At 49.4% G+C, this 15,378-nt stretch overlaps 1 protein-coding gene across 1 annotated transcript; it reads left to right on the top strand.

Annotated features, from left to right (window-relative positions):
• Positions 1 to 11,397: 11,397 nt before the first annotated feature.
• Positions 11,398 to 12,176, top strand: PtA15_16A115 (uncharacterized protein; the record flags this gene model as incomplete). Its single annotated transcript, XM_053163773.1, has 4 exons — positions 11,398 to 11,512; positions 11,644 to 11,777; positions 11,937 to 12,046; positions 12,152 to 12,176. The coding sequence occupies 4 exons, from the start codon at positions 11,398 to 11,400 to the stop codon at positions 12,174 to 12,176; spliced, it is 384 nt and encodes a 127-aa protein (XP_053027764.1).
• Between the last annotated feature and the right edge of the window lie 3,202 nt (positions 12,177 to 15,378).

The following is a 15,378-nucleotide window of genomic DNA, read 5'->3' as shown; positions in this document are numbered from 1 at the left end:
CCATTGAGAGTCTCCAGTACATCCTTGACTTCAGATTTGCGCACAAAAAACCGTACTTGCTGCGCCATATCAAACTCCGACGCGCCATCCAAATCGGCAGACAGCTGGTAGTCCGCCAAGAAACGCTCGACGTGCGTGCCGTCGAAACACAAGCCCTTGTCCTGAGGCTTTATCTTCACGCGCCGTGCACCAACGGCTCCCAAAGCTTCTGCCGCAATGTCGGCCATCGCGCGTGTCACGAAAGGACTGATCTAAAAGAAATTCGATGCGAATACGGATGGCTCACAAAGTGGCAACGTAATGCTTGACAACGTGTAGTGGAACCCTCGAGGTGCACAAACTGGGAGGACTTACTTCTAACTCCTGAGCCTCCGCCGTTGAACACACTAAAAAAAAAAAAAAAAAAAAAAAAGAAAGAAAAGGAATAAATAAAAAAAACAAAAAGAGCAGACCGCCAAGCGTCTCGAAACCGTGAAAATCGGCGAGACTGTAAATCTTGAGGTCGCTGGTTCGATCCCGGCTCGGGGGACCAAATGTGGAACTCCGTCCGTGCCAGGCGGCGGCAGTTGTTGGAGGGGAAAAGTTTGGGGATGCCCTCCGGGGATTGGTCGAAGAGGAGGATGGGGGATCTGAGAGCGAAGAGGTATGAGGGGTTTTGATTTACGACGGCGTTGAGCGCGCGTCGGCGGGGTTGTATTTATTGAAAGGGGAGAGGAAAGAAACTGAGAAGGATGAGGAAGATTCGGGAAGAGGAGATCGTCGAGGGGCGCCGGAAGGCGGGATCAGAGTGAGGGGGATCGACAGAGAACGCCACGTGCGTGATAAGAAAGTGTCCCAGATCGTCGGGACAGATAAAGCTCAGAGTGCTTGGGAAAGTGATGAATATCAATGATCAATTGAATTCTGATGGAAAAACTGGTTCAGAGTGTCTCCCATGCTGTCCCATCATCTAAGTTCGGCCAGAACTTAGACTCCGGGCGCAGCACGCAGTGGGACCTTCATCATACACCCGCGCACGCCGCAAACACAAAGAGAAAGAAACAGACAAAAGAAAAAAAACCAAAACAAAACAAAACTCAAACAAAACCAACCCACCCACAGCTAAACCATCCAACACGCGCAGATAAGAAACAAGACAAAACTAGACAGTGGTAGAAACAAAAGAAAAGGAAGAAACTGGGAAAAAAAATGGACACAACACTATATGGAGGAGAAAAGAAACCCTGCGCGCCCAACCGCGCGCCGCCGCGTATTCTGATCTTGACACCGCGTGTACCGGGCTGAACACCACACCGGACATGTTGAAGAGCTGGGGTGATGAGTTGATGGTTTTGTGAGTTGGTTGGTTGGCTCTCGTTGGTGTTTCGTGGGGATTGGCTGGGGCCGCACAGGAGTGGGACAGGTTTATAAAGGGGATGGGGTGCGGATACTCTATCTGTTTGGAGAGCAAAGCAGTGCCGCAGTTTGCGCAGTCCGACTGCCAAGCCCCAACTTTGCGCCAAGTTCTTCACTTGTAGAAAACAAGACACCCTCACACTTCAGCCACTACCAGATATCCTGAGTGGGATATCCAGTAAGAAATCCAGGATACCCTGTATCCCAAAGCACACTCGATAATAGGAGTGTGCCAAACGTCATAGGAGTGTGCCAAAGCACACTCTGTCATAGGAGTGTGCCAAAGCACACTCTGTCATAGGAGTGTGCCAAAGCACACTCTGTCATGGGAGTGTGCCAAAGCACACTCTGTCATGGGAGTGTGCCAAAGCACACTCTGTCATAGGAGTGTGCCAAAGCACACTCCGTAATAGGAGTGTGCCAAAGCACACTTCGTAATAGGAGTGTGCAAAAGTACACTCCGTAATAGGAGTGTGCAAAAGTACACTCCGTAATAGGAGTGTGCAAAAGCACACTCCGTAATAGGAGTGTGCCAAAGCACAATCCGTCATAGGAGTGTGCCAAAGCACACTCCGTCATAGGAGTGTGCCAAAGCACACTCCGTCATAGGAGTGTGCCAAAGCACACTCCGTCATAGGAGTGTGCCAAAGCACACTCCATAATACACCACAGGACAAGTGGGGCGTCAAAGTGATGGCCTCTGTGACGCCCCATGGACCCCGCATGTCAGAAGACGCCTCAGCGCCGCGCTATGACCATACCCTCTAGGGGCGTCCTCGGAAACATGCCCACCACGCCACAAGGTGACGCCCCATGGCCCGCCCCTCCCCTGAGGGCGTCAACGTGACGGCCCCCTGGCGCTGGCAGGCCGGTGGGAGGTGACGCCCCCTTGGGGGGATCTTCCCTGCACGCATGGACCTGATGGCCGCCTGACGCCTACCAGAGGGCTTTTTGGCGGCGGTCGGCGGCCCTATTGACACCCGGTGACCGTGGAAGGTGTGACTTGTTGGGCGGCCCCGGGTCAACGGGAGGGGGGTGGGGCAGCCACCCCGCTGCGCGGCAGGGTAACGCCTTGGGCATGGAACTGGGTTGTATATATGCGGCCCATAAGTGGTTGAGGGGTTGTGCCCGAGGTGTCAGCGGCAGCGCAGGGGTACATGTGATGAAGGCGTCACATGCAACCCATGTGTGAGTCATCCAGATGCGACCCATGGGCGCTTTGGATTATGGCCCCACAACGGGGTAGCTCACCGCCGATCGGCGGCAGAGGGGCGTTACCCTGCGACCCCAGGGCCGACTAATAAGGCCAATTGGGGCCTAGAAACGGGCCACTTTGGCGGGGCTCAGCTCAAACAACACCAAGGTAGATGGTGCTGCGGGTCCAGCCCGCACGCGGAACATGATGGGTCAAACTAGGCAGAGGGATTTCATTGCTTGATAACAGAAATAGTGGGCAATAGGAATATGTGTGCCTGCCTGGGGAGTGAACAGGGTAAAGTTTGTCTAATTATATGGTCATGAACGCGGCATCGAACGAGCCACAAATTGATCAATGGCTGCCTGCGTGGTGGGGGGCACAAGCGCCGCTGCGTCAAGTTCGCCTTCTTTTGGCTCCTCCCCAAAAAGGCAAGCATCCAACTGGGCAAGCAGACGGTACCCACTGTGAGTCACAAGGGATCAGATGGCTGGTGGACTGATGATTAGGCAGGCAAGGCTAGCAGACGACTTACTGGTTGGTGATGTCACCTGTCAGGGCTTGGTGTGCATGGAGGGTGGTGTCAATTGTTAAGATTTCAGCTCAAGGTGATGAGGCGATGGAGGCGTATTGGGAGGTGAAAGAGGAGCTGGTGACTTGACTGGTTAGGGGCTCAGGTTGGTCAGTTTGGTTGGGGCTCAGACTTGATGATTTTTATTTCATGTCCAAGGAGCAGACTTCAACCAAACAACTAGAGAGCCCCCCAGCAAGATCCAAAGGGGGGCCTAACAGCAATGACAGGGGACAGGTGACAGGACAGGACAGGGTACTGGACAGGTAACTGAACAGGTGACATGGACAGGACAGGAACAGGAACAGGGACAGGGTACTGGACAGGTAACTGAACAGGTGACATGGACAGGACAGGAACTGGAACTGGAACTGGGTACTGGACAGGTAACTGAACAGGTGACAACAAGACAAGAACTGGAACTGGGACGGGAACTGGGGACAGGAACAGAAAAACAAAGAAAGTGAGCGGACTAAGAGCTCAGATTCTGACATCAATTTGATCCCACTGCGAGATGTTTCGGTCTTGAGGGTTGGATGCGTTCATAATTGTGGCCAGGCGGATTCGTGTGGCGGGCCCAAATAGGCAATCAATTTGAGTTGGGGTTAGGGTGGTGGTGCCAGGATTGAGCTTAGCCCACACCAGCCTGGCGAGGTTCACGAGATTGGGAACTTTAGGGAGCGGGGAATCACCGCCGGAAGCGGCAAACCCGGTGAGAATTATGCATCTGACCTTGTATCGCATCTGTTTGAGTTGGGTCTTCACTGCAGAATGCACATGCTGCTCGGCTTCGTGATTACCCTTGACAAGACCTGGGGAGAAATCTGTCCTGCGCAACTCTTCTGGAAGGCGCAGTATTCCATCCTATGGGATAGAGTACATCATCAATGTGATAACATAAGAGTAGGTAATGAAAGTGAGCTTACCATGACCATCTGGAACAACGATCGCTCTTGGTTGTCATTTGCATTTGCCTGTAAGTCTGGATTGATTATTGCCTCGGCGGCGAGGCGTCGAATCTGGGTCTGGACATTGAATGCACAAGGAGTTCATCATCTGGTGGGAGGATGGTGAGATGAGATGTGGATGGACTCACTTTGCGGCGCCAAACATTCTCATGGGGCGTGGGAGGCTGGGTTCCTGCTGGAATGATGTGCATTCATCCGGATTAACAGACCCTGTGATGGTTAGGTTTGCTATGGCTGTGCAATCCGCAGCTACCGTAATTGTCTCCGTCATCATAGCCCTAAGTTCTACACCTCCAGCCCGCCAGATATCAATCTGTGCTGTTATCCGCGCCGCGGATAACAGCTGGCATATCTGGGGATGACCAAGCCCATAACCTCTGTGGGCCAACCGGATATTCCCCGGGCCTCAGGGGGCTCTCATGGTGCCGACAAGATATTGTGAAGCTCGTTGTTCATCACCTCTTGCCAGTCGGCGTTGGGGTTTACAGGCGGTTGAGGATTTTCATTTGCCTGGAGCTCGTCATCAATTGTCCTGGTGTTGTTAGCGGCAGCCTCAATATCATTCCAAAACCGGCTATCAACGAGGTCGTCCTCATATTGCAATGGATCAGCTGTTGTGGGATCCACTTGATCAAGTGTTGGTTCCGCAAGTGGCGGGGGCCCTTGAGACTGGTTACCCTGGGCATCGGCCCTCTGGGCCATCCAAAGACCAAAGTTAAGTCGGTGTACCGGAGTGCGTGTGTGACGCAGCCAACTGATGTTCCCCCTAGAAAGGGGGCAGGACTTACATAGGTACTTTGTACCATTGTATATGTAGTCTAGAATCAACAAACAAGGACAGTTGGTCAGTTCTGAAATGATTAGCGTGATTCACTGATGCAACCTTACCATCTGTCTCAATGCACTGGTTGCCATCCTCCATGATACGATTGGGTTGTTTATGAATGCAGCCACGCTTTTGCAGGTGGGGCGGGCGTGGCTTGGATCAGATTGCTCCTCTGGGCTGGAACATGAAACATGGGGTCATTGTAACAGCCCCATGTATAATGTGACCGAGATGGCTTCACCATCAGTCATAATAACTCCTGGAGGGAGAAGCGATGACGGCCGGCATGGCCGGATCCCAGTGAGCCATCCCTTTATCCCAGGCTCTCCAGGGCCCGAGGGCAGCAGGGTGGCCGCCAGGTATCGCCTCCGGGCTGCCACAGGCACAGGCAGCCATGGTGTCTTGGGGGCGTGGCCTGAGGGCATCATGGTGGCCGCCGGGGGTCGCTTCCGGGACGCCGCGGCGGCCAACAGCCATGAAGTCTCCGGGGTGTGATGGTCTCACAGCCGCCTCGGATGGGGGCGCAAGGTGGGCGACCCCGGGGCCGCCCCTGTGACGCTGAGTCATTCGATGGTCTCGCCGGCGACTCGGTGCTGCCCTGACGGCCGTGGCGCCCAGGAGGCGACCGTTGTGGCGCCACCTCTTCGCCATGGTGGCGCAAATTGTGGTCCTTGTGGCGTCGTGGGGGCTGAAGAATACGGCCGCGCGATTGTGGCGCCACAGCCTTTTCGAATTCGCCCCGCGGTGTAGGAGTGTGCCAAAGCACACTCCATAATAGGAGTGTGCCAAAGCACACTCCGTAATAGGGTTTGAGAAGGTTGCTACAGGATCCCTCGGAAGGCGACTTGTACCAAGTCCTGCGCTCCACTACCAAGTCAGCAGGAGGAGAGGTGCTACCGCTCCGCGGCAAGGGTGGTTCTATTGTCCATGATAAGGACAAACAAGCTGAGCTTCTCTTCAGAGGGACTTCAGTCACTAATGTACCTATTGACTTGGAAGACACTTATTTTAATCTCTTGGTTAGTTTTGTCAGCTACCCTCCGGTGACGGTTGCGGAAATCCATTTGGTGATCCAGAGAATCAGACCAAAGAAGGCGCTGGGCATAGACGGCATTGCTAATGAACTTCTTAAGTCTCTCTCCGACTATATTGCGGGAAACCTAACAAGCCTGTATAACAATATACTAATGAAGAGCAAATTTCCAACAATCTGGAAGGTTGCTGTAACAGCTATCATCAGGAAGCATGGCAAGCCTGATTACACCAATCCCTTGGCGTATTGACCGATTTCTCTGCTCAGCACCATGGGGAAGCTATTTGAGCTGATTGTGGCCAGGCGGATCACTGCATGGGCGGTGTAGGACTCCAGGGATGGATGGGTAATCAAAGTTCCTTTGAGGGGGAAATAAATTGTATGATAGGTTGAAAGGCTATTAAAATCTACGGGTGGTTTGACAGACCTGCCCCTCTAATAGTACTATGCAAATAACCAAGAGTCTTGTAATCAATATTTAAGAAAATGTGGCAGATTCCAAGATAGCTCTTACTTTTATATAGTAATCTCTATCAGACCTAAATATCTAATTCAATTTGTTTTTTTTTAGACCGGTTATAACTAAGGATAACGTGGTTTGTTATGGTGAAGTTCCTCTACTTTTGTTGATGTTATAATTTGTACTACTACTTCTACTACTACTACTACTACTACTACTAATATGCTAATAAGGAGAATGGGTTGTTGGTTGGTTGGTTGGTTGTTGGTTTGTTGTTGTTTGGTTGGTTGGTTGTTGATTGTGGGTTCTACTACTTCACTAACACTCTACTGACTGACTGACTCTACGCTACTCAAAACTACTACTGCTAAACTAGCATATGTGACCAGACTTCTATAGGTTGATGGTGAAAAAGAGAAATTATGGGGGGGAGAAGAGCTCCTTTTATATTGAAGAGTGAGGGATTTTAGCTCCAGGAGAATTTGTTTGAGGGAATTTAGCTGCAGGGGATCTCAGTTGCACAGCATATGTACACCTGTACTGCACAGTCACACAAACAATGAGGGAATTATGCTGCAGTGACACTATTTGTACACCTTATCTGCCTGGATATATTGCACTGCCTGATGTCATGCGTTGCTATGTACCCAAGCCACCTTCCATATCCTTTAGAATTTGTTGCTATGTAACCAAGCCACCTTCCATGCACTCTGCACCCAACTAGAATACTCCTCCTTTCCAGGATTTGGGGGTCAAAGCCTCTCTCTGGTCCTCCTTCCTCCCTCCTCCCTCGTCCTCGTAATAGTATCCACGTTGTGTATTCTTCCGTCCAATCCGCTGTGGCTGTATGTATGTAAATGTTCTAACTTTTGTGTAAGATTATCTACTCCTTGTGTAATGGGTTTCACATGTATGTAACTGTACTGTTACAATACCTCTGTATACATGCTCTTGGCATTGCAACAGGCACAGAACACCACAGCGGAGGAGTCGGGAGTCCTGGCGGAAGGGCATTTTGGCGGTAGGAAAGGCTTGGGGACAGAGGACGCTCTGTTTGCACTCAAGCACTGGGTTAAATCCAAGTGGTGGCTGGGCGTTTTCTGGACGTGAAGTCCGCCTATCCCTTGGTGCACCCAAAGAGGCTCATCCATTATCTTTTCCAAATGAAATGGCCTACATACCTGGTACTGATCATTGCAGAATTTTTGAAAGACAGGTTGACCACCATAAGACTTGATGACTTCACGTTGGAGGCGTTCCCTATCCAGATTGGCTTACCACAGGGTTCCCCTTTATCAGTGATACTCTACATATTATGCAATAATTCTTTGCTGAATTAATGTTTTTCCACTTCCCTGGACACAGTGTCAATCGGCTATGTAGACAATGTCGTTCATTTGGTAGCGGTGCAGACAGCGGCAGCGACTATGGAGGGTCTTTGCGCTCTCCAATGGGGTGAAACCCACGGAGCAATCTTTGACCAGGCCAAGGCACAGTTCTTGTGGTTGACCAAAGGTAAACCACCCAAGGGGGAGTTTGTTTTTGGTGCTCAAAGACTACCATTGATGTCCGAAGTCAAGTGGCTTGGAGTGTGGCTGGACAGGAAGAGGCTCTTCAACAGGAATTTTAAGGCTTTGGAGGAGAAAGCTCACAGAACAATGAATCAGCTAAGGATTTTTGGAAATACTAGATGGGGTTTCAGGGAGGTGGACAGTGTGAGGCTGATAAAAACCGTTCTTTTTCCCAGGTTGACCTATGGAGCGGCGCTGTGGGCCACAGATCCGAACAGAGGGAAGGTAGCTGCCCTGGCTACTAAAGTGGAAAGCCTGGCAGCCATATTCACGTTGGGGGTTTTTTGCTCAACATCAAACGCTTTCATCCAATTGAGATCCACAGCTTCAGGTTTCCAACAGGAGGCTATAAGGACTAGCTTCTCCTTCTTGTATAGGAAATTGATCACAGTCAAAGCTAACAACACGGTCCAAACGTTCATCCTATCAAGCAGGGCTGATTCCACGGCTAGATTTGCTGATTTGGCGCAAAATGGCTTGGCGGCGGACTTGGTGGATCAGGCAATGGTCAAGGATCCAGAGACCATCTCTCTCTCTTTCGAGTTTGGGAGAACCCCATCAAGGGGGCTGGAATACTTGAATCTTGGGTTGTTGAAAGACAAGGCAATATCCTCTGTTAAGTCTTTAGTTTTGTCTCTTGCTTTGGATCCGGGGACATTGTTGGTTTTCAGTGATGGGTCGTTTCACCCAGAGAAAGGAGGGGCGGGAGCGGCGGTCTGCATTGATGCCAATAGCTTTAGCACGTACTCACTAGGGAGTAAGGCAATTGTCTCGAACCACGAGAGTGAGACAAAGGGCCCGATGGGTGTGAGAGTGGGGAGCCCAATCCAAGAGTCCGACCAGATATTCCGGGTATTTACCGGATATCACGTGACCGCTACCGGATATTCCGCGCAGGAAATCCAACAATGTTTGAAGTGTCATGAGAGCATCTCCAACGGAGCCGCTGTTGCGCGACCTGAGTCCAACTTTGGCGGGCCGGAAGGCATTTTTGGCCTTCAGCGGACCCGCCAACAGGGCTGCCAAAGTTCGCGGGGGTGGATGAAACCCGCTTGAGGCTCCTCTTTTGGCAGCTCTGGGCAAGCCGCCATTGACACCACTTCCCCAACATATCCACCGCAGGATCCTATCCACCAATTCACCACAGACAACCTTGACACATCACACCATGGACAACACCACCGGTGCCACCAATGAATCACCTCCTCCAACTCCTCAACTTTCAGCTGCTGTTGAAGACCAAACAACCAAGGGTACCAAAACCTAAAATCCTCGCTGGAACATTGAAGATAAACTTCTCTGCACCACATGGCTCAACGTCGCCCAGGATTCTATAATCAGAACGGGGCAAAAAGCAAAAAGAATAAACAATATTTTTTTGTCAATCAAGAAACAAGTAAAAAAAACAACCTTTGGAGACAGTTTTTGACTAGCTGAGAGAGAAATAAAAGTAAAAAATAAATGACAAAAAATTGATGTCAAGCCTCCGAGCCCTTTTTCTTCCGGAGATGCTCGATCAAATTGTTCTTGAGACCATTAATGTCTTGGATGGCTTGATATAGAGATGGGCGCCACGCATCCGGGTACCCGCGGCCGATTTTAGCCATTTCCTGGCATCCGCATCCGCATCCGCATCCAACAGCGGGTACCCGCGCGGGTATATTTGGATAACCGCCCCTCAAAAGGTGCTCAAGACACAAAATATTCATTTGAATAACAGAAAAAAAAAGATAACCGCGGCGCAGTGTCTGCGGATACCCGCGCCTCAAAACATGCTAAAGAATGAGATAAAACATGTATTGAGATATAAAATAACTGTGCTGACAGCACATCACTCCACTGTCAGCACAGTTCCCTTCTTTGTTGACTTCAACCTATTCTGGCGTTTTTATAAGTAATGGTGAAGAGTATATGATGGTGGTCAGCGGATATGATGGTGTTTGGTCTTAGAGGGGAGCAGGGGATGGGGCGGTGTGGTGGACAGATGGGTACACGCGTGGGGGTTAAGTTTTTCTTGCGTGTGGTGCGCGCCGGCGGCCGTCATTAGGTCCTGCGACTCAATGAAATATGATTAGGTCCTGCGACTCAATGAAACTTTGATTGGGTCCCGCGACTCAATGAGACTTTAAGAGTTATGGCGCAGTCCCGGACCCCAGCCCTCAAGACTTTCTCAGGTCCAACAGTGCGGTGTGGCGCGCATCGTCAAGGCGTTTCAGGATTTCTTCCTTTTTCTATTCTCTTCTATGTTTTTGGTTTTGTTTTCTTTTTGTCCTGTTTTGTTTCAGTTGTCTAGTTGTTGTAGCCCGCCCGTGCCCGCTAGGTTGTGATGAGATGTCTGCTAGATGTCACAAACTCCAAAGTTTGAGTTCAGTTTGAACTCAGGCTTTGGAGCGGCATGGACCTACTCTGAACCATATTTTTCAGTCTTCCATCAAATTCAAAGTTTATTGTTCCTGGCGTCTTCTGCCCGTATTCTCAGAATCCCACGTCTTCTAAGTTCACTACCCCGCAACATTGGTCTTCTCCACTTTCTGGTTTTGATCACACCCCCGCCGGCAGTATCCCCGGCTCCTCTATCAACTAAAACACCGCCGACGCGCAATTCCAGCCGTTGTAAAATCACCCCCCCCCCCCCCCCCCCAACGCTACACATTTCTCTGCACTCATTCACGGCCAATCACACCGGAGGGCATACACAGCTCAGTTTCTCATTTCTCATTTCCCCTCCACCAACTGCCTACCGCCTGGCACGGTAGGAGTTCCTCAGCGGAGGACATGTATGTCGGGGTACGGGACCAAGGGGGAGCCGGGGGTGTGGGGCCAAGGGTAAGCCCTCGCAGTGATTCTGCACAGCTGCGGCTCGCATCCCCTAGGGAGATCGGATACCCGCTGGAATACACGGGTATCCGCTGGATTCTGCCGGAATCTCAGACATCCGCATCCGCTGGCGGGTACCCCAGGGCCTCTGGCGGGTACCCGCCAGCGGATAGCGGATACCCGCAACGGGTTACATGCGCCCATCTCTAGCTTGATATCGCAGAAGGAACTGATGAAATTGTCTTCGGAGGCCTTGCTAGTAGCTACTTCTTCCTTGGTCTGAGCATCTTGACCGGATCCATTTTGATGGAGGATTGAATTTTTCGGGCCGGTGGATGAGCGCTTGTCGCCGGGTTCACTGCCTGGCAGGCCAACTCACCCCGGCTCGGTTTGGACAGTCCATAATTTGGACTGTTGTGAAATGTTTGTGACAGTCCGGGACATCTGGTTGCGGGCTGCTAAAGGCGACCCAATGCACCCCCGGACCGTTGGAGATGCTCTGACCCAGCAAGATTCTCGAATAGATCGGAAGCAAGACGGACAAGGAATCGAAAACAAGAAATGATTATCGGCTCTTTGATTTTCTGTGAAACCTGTGGAAACTTATTATCCCTACCAAACGCCCAGCAGGATTACATTCGATGCGGCCATTGCAAACGAGGTCTCAAATTCAACGGTTGGCTGTCCACTGGAGTTTTTTTTATTTTCATTTGAAAGAATTTGTAAGAAGAGATGCAATTTACTGACCTGGTTTCGACGCTCACATTTTGACTCCCATGGAAAAAACTAACATTGTGCATAAAAAAGTACACGACGAGCTGGCGGTTGTGACTCGGTCAAATCAAAACGCATTTCCATCAGTACTGCGCCAAAAACGTACGCTGGTTCAACAAACAATCAACTCGGCAGGACACCAAAATGATGCAGCAGCTGCTCCACTGGTCAGTCCTCACCGTCCGATTTCTCGTCCGATTCATGTACACCCTTGTTGTCGGAGTAAACAAGACTTCTGATTTTGTTTCGTTTTCCTTTTGGCTGGCTCCTCTCGATTTTGATCTTCACCGCTCTCGTTGTACTCAAAAAAATGCCTCCGTTTTTAGATGGATGAAAGCTGTCCAAAATGCAAACACCCTCAGATGAGATACCATACCCTTCAACTACGAAGTGCTGACGAAGGAACGACAGTGTTTTACGAGTGTCCCAATTGCAGGCAAATATCTTTACCTTTTTCATCCATAGAGCTTCATGGCGCACTTCAAACTAAAGTTTTTGTTTTTTTGACCTCGGTCCCCTAACTTGGCCCTGCCTCATACAGCCACAAATTCTCGACCAACAATTAATCAATGTTAGTTCGCTTCTTTCTTTTCTTTGTTCTTGGCATGATGAGTTCAGTTACTCGGTCATGGCTAGAAATTGACCGCCTTGTAATTAGCTTTCACTAGAGTTCAAGGCGGCTACGCCGCCGCACTTCCAGGCGCCTCAATGTGCAATCCAAACCTCTCCCGTTCCACACCCTCACAGCTTCAAGGGACAAGCGAAGCCAGGGAGCTCAACCTTTTTCCACAATTTGCTGTATCATTAAAGTTGAATGCATGCACCATTGAAGATACACATTAAATCTCCACCACTGAATATCTCCTCCAACAATTTGTTTGTCTTGCTTTTGCAAAATGTGATTTGAGGTCAGTTTAAGTCAATGGATGACTTCCCATCATCATTTGGAGAGCTCTAGATGCCCCTCTAAATCCTAAATTAAGACACCTATCAAAAACTCAACCAGTGCACATGAAATTAATCAACTGTAGGGTTAGGAAAACATTTCCCTTTTTGTCAAAAATTAAGAATCTGGGTGTGTAAATTGAGATCTGGAAGGCTCCTAGACTCAATGGGAAGTCCTCCAATATCTGCTCTGCCTGCCTCAGAATTGAGAGCTTACTACCTTAAGTTCTAACTGATTTATAGTATCCATCACTGCAACCTCTCCCAGGTTAATAGAAAAAGATGAATGAATGGAACTCCAAAAAAAAGCAAAGCAAAACCAACTAAATAAATGATAAATTCCAAGAAGTAGCACCAATGGAGAGAGAGGTATAGTAATTCTAAGTGTAAGAGTCCCGTTTGGACTCTTCACTAAAGATTGCAAGGATGGCACTGAGAGCTCGTCTTGAGAGTTCTAGTGCCCAAGTAAGTATATTTCAGATGGAAGGCTGACTCAGAGAGAATGACAATCAGTTCTCTCCTGACAGGACAGAGAAAAGGGAAAAGACAAAAAGGAAGAAGAGAGAGCTTACCTGACTCAGAGAGAATGACAATCAGTTCTCTGCTGAGCCAGGGAAGAGAGGAAGACAGGCTATGTAGCTATATGTGACATGTAATGGTTGCTTGTGAACCCTGAGGGAAGGAGGGGGTTTACACTAAGACAATTTGGGTTTAGACTATAAGAAATTGAGTAAGGTCTGGCTGCAAGTGGAGTTGTGAAAGGGGTATCTCAAAGGGATGGATGTAGAGGCAGGGAGGGGGTAGGAAGGGATAGCTGGGGGTCTTGGGTGCGCGGGGCAAGTAACAGGGGAGGTTTGTTGTTGGTCTCAATTACATTTCAAGGCCTGGCAGGGCTCCGGCTGGTGGTCCCAACACTTGAGCTGCTGTTGCTGTTTTTGCTGCAATGATGATGATGATTATTGGGCAGAGACACCACCAGCAGTTGCGTTGGCGGAAGAGGCTTCGAGACACTGGCTCTGCTGGTTGAGCAGCTTGAAGAGCTACAGCAACTTTCCCTTGGCTTTTTCCAGGCCTGTGTGACTTGTGGGTCAACTCCTGATTCTCTTCTTGCCTTGCATTCCTAAAAAAAATTAACACACAAAACCATTAAAAAAACCCCTCCACCAACTGAGATGTCACAGAGTGTGACATGAGAGAAAACAGAAAACAGGCCGGAAAGGAAGCGCAATAAAGACAAAGAGGAAAAACACCTCAACAAGCTTTGTGTAAATCTAACTTAGATGTCATTATGCATTAACTCTAACATCTGGGTTTGGATGGGTGAGGAAAATCCAAGATTTTGGCAAGGATAGGGGAAGGGGTTGGAGAGGGCGAGTGAAAGAGGTGGGGAGGGAGGAGCCAAGTCCCAGGAATCAGATGGATGCAGGGAGCAAAGACAATGAGTGCATCAATGGCGCAGAGAAGAAGCTGTTGCCATTCTCATCCGCCTAGCCCAACCACAGCCACCAAAAAGTTGGGTTTGGTTAGGTTACAGGACCAAGTTCTCTTGAGGGCTGGCTATACCAAACAACATGGGCGCATAGGATGGTCGAGGTGCCTGTGCAAGCAGTGAAGTATACAACTGTAAAAGAATGTGTATGATAAGCACTGAGACTATCCTGGCAAAGTGGCACTGGCAATGGTTAGAAAGCAAATGGTTCAATGGCAACAAGCCCGTGGTGTGTGGTGATGGTGGCGGTGGATAGGGCAACGGTGTGGTGAGCCTAATCAAAACCTTATTACATCACTCAGACACTCACCAGGAAGGAATCACTGCCCAACACCCTCTAGAAATCACTCTGGTACATGTAATCCACACCCACAGACACTTCATAATAGCCTAGAATCATCTCCACAAGGCGCCTAAACTCTTCAGTATTCACTTTCATGGATGACCCTCCACAATGGGTAATAAAATGTGTACAAAATCAGGTTCAAAGTGGGAGAAAGTCCACCATCAAACAGAGCCAGACTATTAGGAAGGACCCTGAGTTTTCACTAGAATTTACTGCTCTGTATTCCATCAATGCGTAACTCCTTCCCAGATGCATGGCAGCTGATGCATGTGCCATGGTTATTTTTTCCTCTTATATCATCCCAAGCCATGTAGTAGATGCCTTGTTGGCTTGTTGCCTTGTCCCCTTGTTGGAGGCTTTTTGTACCCTTTTTACCCATCTTCCTCTTTGTCTCAGAACCACCTGTTGTCCCCTCACTATAAATGTGGAGCCTTTTGGCCCATTCTGTTTATCCCCCATCAGATCTTCATTGTCTCTGGTCACAGTTTAACGTTATATATCATTAGAAATATACTTACCTTGAAAGAATTACCCTTATAGTGGAATACCAGTAACCAGTCTGACTCTACTCCTTTTCCCATCATTTTGTCTAGAAAGCACTATTCTCAATACTTCATCAGCCACACTTTTCTTTAAGAGTCCATACTCTTATTCTTGTTCCATATTACTCTCCCAACCTGAGAGGCAGCCTTTCACGCACTCATCCCTCTCTAAGCTCCATTCCCCCAAAGAGTAGTTCCACAACGGGCAGGATATTGGTGGGCTACAAACATGTAGAGATAGTGTTGACTGTGCATATTTAAAAAGGGGGGGGGGGTTGCCAGCGGATTTTCCCCCCAGGGGATCCGGTTTTGTCATACCCCCTCCCTGGGACTAATCACTCGATTAGGGCCTCCCTGGACTACTCTAACAACCGGCCCACTTTTTCTCGTTGCTTTGGCACAGCTGTAGTGTGATCCATAGGGCCTTCAGGCCTCTGGGGATTCCA

This window comes from Puccinia triticina, chromosome 16A, assembly GCF_026914185.1.
Source record: "Puccinia triticina chromosome 16A, complete sequence".
Classification (NCBI taxonomy): domain Eukaryota; kingdom Fungi; phylum Basidiomycota; class Pucciniomycetes; order Pucciniales; family Pucciniaceae; genus Puccinia; species Puccinia triticina.
The sequence above is the reverse complement of the archived record's forward strand: the minus strand, read 5'-3'. Positions and strand labels throughout refer to the sequence as shown.